The sequence below is a fragment of the Metschnikowia bicuspidata genome, assembly GCF_001664035.1.
Source record: "Metschnikowia bicuspidata var. bicuspidata NRRL YB-4993 chromosome Unknown METBIscaffold_2, whole genome shotgun sequence".
NCBI classification, from domain to species: Eukaryota; Fungi; Ascomycota; class Pichiomycetes; order Serinales; family Metschnikowiaceae; genus Metschnikowia; species Metschnikowia bicuspidata.
This window is the reverse complement of record NW_017387732.1, coordinates 1,625,761-1,630,981: the sequence shown is the minus strand read 5'-3', so window position 1 is coordinate 1,630,981 and position 5,221 is coordinate 1,625,761. Positions and strand designations below refer to the sequence as shown.

The 5,221-nt window shown below is 50.7% G+C and overlaps 2 protein-coding genes across 2 annotated transcripts; one reads left to right on the top strand and one right to left on the bottom strand.

The window, feature by feature from the left end:
• The first annotated feature begins 693 nt into the window (after window positions 1-693).
• BUD31 (U2 snRNP complex subunit) lies at window positions 694-1,387 on the top strand. The gene has a single exon (XM_018854568.1). It carries the CDS (start codon window positions 839-841, stop codon window positions 1,280-1,282), a length of 444 nt encoding a protein of 147 aa, XP_018712837.1. The 5' UTR covers window positions 694-838; the 3' UTR covers window positions 1,283-1,387.
• A 104-nt stretch (window positions 1,388-1,491) lies between these two features.
• Window positions 1,492-3,546, bottom strand: HCM1 (Hcm1p; the record flags this gene model as incomplete). The annotated part of the gene is made up of 3 exons (XM_018859270.1): window positions 2,836-3,546; window positions 2,216-2,778; window positions 1,492-2,173 (listed from the first exon to the last, which is right to left on the bottom strand). The coding sequence occupies exons 1-3, from the start codon at window positions 3,088-3,090 to the stop codon at window positions 1,492-1,494; spliced, it is 1,500 nt and encodes a 499-aa protein (XP_018712836.1). The 5' UTR covers window positions 3,091-3,546.
• Window positions 3,547-5,221: the final 1,675 nt, after the last annotated feature.

The window sequence follows — 5,221 nt, the reverse complement described above, 5'->3', positions numbered from 1 at the left end:
TGTGGCCGAGTGGTTAAGGCGATGCACTCGAATAATTCGGGCTTATGCATTGGGATTTCCCGCGCAGGTTCGAATCCTGCTGATGTCGATATTTTTTATAAACATTGTTTTTTTCTTTTTACTTTTTGAAGGCCTCTTTGTCTGTAGTCGGGATGAAAAGGTACAATCGATTGATATTCAATCTGTCGAGCTTTAAGTATCTTCACCATTTGGCTTAGATGCTGTGTCTTACAATATTGTCTATCTCGACGAATAAAAGCAAAATCGCCTTGAAGCACAGACCTCATCCCGCCCATGTTTCATGTTTTTCTGACACATCCTCCAATAGTAGCTTCGTTTCCATTCAAGATTTCACTAGGGACACAGAATATCAAAATCTCACATCTCGCAGTCTCATGTTCTATACCGTGTTCCAAAGAAACCAGATATTCACGCCGCGCAGTTCAGCAGTCTCCTGGAAGCATAGCAACGCCAAAACCATGGTCGAAAATGATATAGGGACATCACAAAGAAGCTTTTTGTTTTCTCTGACTTTCGTTTATGAATAAAACAAAGTATCAAAAGAAACCCTGCAGACCGGAAAGCACCAATGAGAACGCGATATAAATATCTGATATCTATTTGAGCAACTCAAGAGCCGTCAAAGAGAATGTGCTGCCAAACAGCATGAGCACAAAACTCTACGAAAATCCAAAATAGGAATACCACCTCTTTTACAATTTCAAAGTCAGTTCCCATTCCTTGTGCGAATAGCTCCTCTGCCGTTTATCGCGCGCATCTCGATCTTATCTAAGGCATTCCATCTCATCTCTAAACAATCACAATTTCCATCCAAAAAATGCCGAAGGCCCCGAGGTCCAAGAAACCGCCCGCGGATTACGAGAAGGTAGAGCCCACACTTACCAAACTACTAGCTAAGTTGAAAGAGGCCCAGAGTACGTCGCTTCAAAGCTCGACCGCCAACAAACACTCGTCGTTATGGCCCATACTTAAGCTAAACCACCAAATCTCCAGGTACGTGTATAGTATGTATTACCAGCGCAAGGCCATCTCCAAGGAGTTGTACGATTATCTTATACGGCAAAAATATGTCGACGCCGACTTGATCGCAAAATGGAAGAAACAGGGCTACGAAAACTTGTGCTGTGTGGGCTGTATTGTGGTGAGCGAGAAAAACCACGGCACAACGTGCATTTGTCGAGTCCCCCGAGCAGATGTCGATGGCAGAAACCAGGACGGCTGTGTCACGTGTGGCTGCAGAGGCTGTTTCTCAAGCGACTAGCGGGCTATAAACAAGCTTCGAATTAAGTAATACATGTCAGGAATAGAGAAGAATTATATATGCGAGCCAGCGGAGCCTGCGTTAAACGAGAACGCCCGGCCCCAATGTCTGAGGCTCGTCCCAAATTGAAAGAATAGAACCAGAAAATAACAAGAACCAAAAGAAGCACCCTGCCTCATACCCAAGTAAACCACCCACACATGAATAGCTCATCTCTTGCTCTGCGAGGCGTCTGTCGTGTTGACATCTTCCGAAGTGGCCTTCGTCAACTCTCCAAGCAAACTGGGTTTGGAACTCTTGCTTGCCGCCGGACTGTCAAAGGCTCTCATTAGCATGTCGTCATCGTCGTACGAGTTCAACATGGTTCTTCCAGCAGCGAAGGGCGAGTGGTTGAACTCTTCAAGATACGATGGCGAGTATCCGAGCTTATGGATCATGGATCCGCTCATCGGTGTGCGTAGCAATCGAAGAGGTGTCTTCATATTAGACTTTGGTGTCGTCCGAGCTGTACCAGCAGCTCTAGGAGTACTTGTACCAGTCATGGGTGGTTGGAGTTGCGTGAGATGTGCTCCAGATTTTGACACAGAGATGTTGGGCAAATGAACCAGCAAATGACCTAGATTCTGTGCCAAAAGCGCGTTCCCCCCTGGAGAAAGAGGCTCAAGCAAAGGGCCGGTGCGCAACGTTGGGAGAGGCAGAAGCTCGAAATTCAGGCTACAGCTGAAGCTCAGCGTGAAGCCCAAGCTTCTACCGACTAGCAAGGAATGCTCGGAAAGGTCGGAGGCCCCCTCGGCACGCCCAGGGGTACTTAAGCAGGGCATAGTGGCACTAGGAAATCTGTTGCTTTCATCGCCGTCAACATCGTCGTGAGTCGCGCCTATGGACCTCGGGCTATCAAACAATTTCATGCCTTGCTGTTCATTGACGAAGCACTTCTGTGTGTCGTCATCCGCCAACGATGGCGGCGACAGGGGGATCAGGGCGTGGGGCTGCCGGTTGACCAGGGCCAACTGGTCCATGACCTCGTGGTACAGGCTCTTCTTGTTGTTTTTGGCCTTGAGAAACAAGTCCTCTGAGTTCGACTCGATGCACCAGAAATGGCCCTTGCCGTCCTTGGACTTCTCGCCTTTCACAAATGCTTTGTTGAGAGAGAGGTTGTGGCGGATCAGGTTTTGCCAGCCCACGTCTTCGCGGCGGTAGTATTTGAAAGTCTCCGAAATCCACAGGTAGATTTGCGACAAGGTGAGTTGCTTGGCAGGGTGCGAGAGAATGGCCATGCCAATGAGCGTCGCGTACGAGTACGGCGGTTTCTCGGAGGAAGCCAAGGAGAAGCATGCGTCGCGCGGCTCGCGGCGCACCTTCTTCGGCTTCTTCCTCTTGTGGCCACTCGCGTCTTGCGAGACGGGGACAGGCTCCGCCACGTGGCCATCGCTGAAAGTCTCCGAGAGCGACTCGCTGAATGGCTCGCTGATGGCGTCGCTGAAGGACCTGCTGGCCTTGGCCGCGTGGAGGAACGACGACGAGTCGATGGCGGCCGTGGGCGCAATGTATGCGGCGTGCATCATGTCGGCCTTGTCGAACACGGGCTGTTCGGGCGGCTGGGGCGAGGAGAACGCCGGCGATAGCAACACGGCCTTTGCGGGCGCATCGCACGCCCGGACCGGGGTGGCGAGGTCCGCGTGCGTTCGTTTGCCGGCAATCGAGTGTGGGGGCGTGGAGATCCTGCCGGAGACGCGGGTGAGGGGCGTGTCGGACAGGTCACGTGGATGCGACACGAGCACCTGCGAGCGGTGGGCCAGCAGCGACATTTGACGGAGCAGTGTCGTGGTTTTGAAGGGGACACGGGCAGAAAAAAAAAGGAGCTCCCGGCAAGCACGCGCGGTTTCAAAGCACCGAGCCTGCGGGTCAGAGTGGCGGGTCCAGAAAAGATTCCACCTGTTTCGCTTTGTGCTCCAGATGGATTTGCAGCCACAGGGGGTCTCCGTTTTCAGGGTCGAGACAACAGCGTCGAGAGGACCAAACAGACCAGGCTGGAAACAGACACGTTTTTTTTTTGGGGGGAGGGGGAGGGGCTGCCACGGCTGCTTGAACAAAGGGAGGCCCAGAGGATTTGCAGCAACCAAAGGAGAAAAACGGTGGCGGCGCGTAGATGGATTGGCGGCGCGTAGATGGATTGACGGCGCGTGGATGGATTGGCGGCGCGTGGATCACGACCTTCGAAGATCTGATGTTTCCAAAAAAAAAAAAAAGGCGTGGGGCAAGGCTCGTCCAGTGAGGGCAGTTGAAATCGAGAACAATGGCCAGGCAAAAAAGAAAGCAGGAGGGGAAATAAATTGAAGACGGATTCGGGAAGAAAAATCGCAGGGGCCTGGAAGGCGGGGCCGCGGGTGACTTTAAGAATGGCTGGGGCTCTGTGCGGAGAGCAGACAAGGGGCGGAACGCGCTGCCACGGCCTGCCTGCACATAGCCGGGCAAGGAATGCGTACGGAGCGCGTCGCACTGCACACAGCACACACGGAAGCCTATTTGGCGTGCGTGCGTCGGCACGGCGCCAGTAGGTAGACGCGTGCGCGACGGAGTGGGCGACCAGTTGAGACTTCTGGAGATACGCGGCGATATGGGCTGGGATTTCTTTTTCGGCTCCCCGGTCCCGCCGCAACGCCGTTTAGAGTTATCGGCGAGAACATCGCGAGTTGCTGTGACAAGGTGGTCCAGGTTTTCACACGAGTGTTGGGTTTTGGATTATGGGGGCAACGGGTGTTGGGGCAGTTTCGGGAGACTAAAAGTTCTGGGGGGCCTTGCTCGTATTTTAAGCGCGATGGATGAAATGGCAGTGGAGTTGGTGCTTGGTGGTTGTGGTGGTGGAGATTTGGAAGCCCGGTCTGTACTTGGGAATTTGATCGGTGGGGTTTATGTTTGTATTGGTGGGATGTAAGACTTTTACTGGTGGGATGTAAGGTTTGTATTGGTGGGATCTTATTGTATTCCTGGGACGTGATATTCCACTGGTGGGATGTAATTTTACAGGTGGGATGTAATTTTACTGGTGGGATGTAATTTTACTGGTGGGATGTAATTTTACTGGTGGGATGTAATTTTACTGGTGGGATGTAATTTTACTGATGGGATGTAATTTTACTGGTGAATGTAATTTTACTGGTGAATGTAATTTTACTGGTGGGATGTATTACTTTTACTGGTGTGATGCAGTACTTTACTGGTGGGATCTAATGTTTGTGTTGGTGGCTTCATATTTGTATTGGTGGGTTTAATATTTGGTGTTCGGTGAGATCATATTTGGCTTGGTGGGTAAATGTTTGTCTGAATTTGGCAACATTCACTATCATGGCATTTGATGTTTCAGACCAAGCAGGTTGTATTTGCCTGGCGCTAGGAATTAGTCTGTCCGGCGCCGCCAGATTACGACTCTGACTTTCCACTTTATTGGCTTGTATGACTGAGTGCTGCCCGCGTGACTAAGCCAGTATGTCACTTCTCAAAACACTTCCCTTTTTGGGCAGCGCCTCACGCCGCACATGCACATGAAATCCTGGGTGATGTGACCAGAATCTGTATATTCTAGAGGCAGCAAGACTATGCCTTCTTTGGTTGTCCAAAAAGAGGGGGCCACGAGCAAAGCCAAATCGAGGCGTGTTGTGAATTCCTAATGGATCATCTTTTACCGATGGGCAGCAGAGAATATTATGACCTATCGAGCCGCAATCACGGGCGTCGTCGAGGACAGGTGATGGGGAGGGGTTTGAGTTTCATCTGAATTATGGTGATTCCTTCAGTCTCAGTTTTTTCAATACCTTTGGATCTCTCGGTTCCTTTGATTCTCTCATTCGATTCTCAATTCTTTCGATTCTCTCAATTCTTTCGATTCTCTCAATTCTTTCGATTCTCTCAATTCTTTCGATTCTCTCAATTCTTTCGATT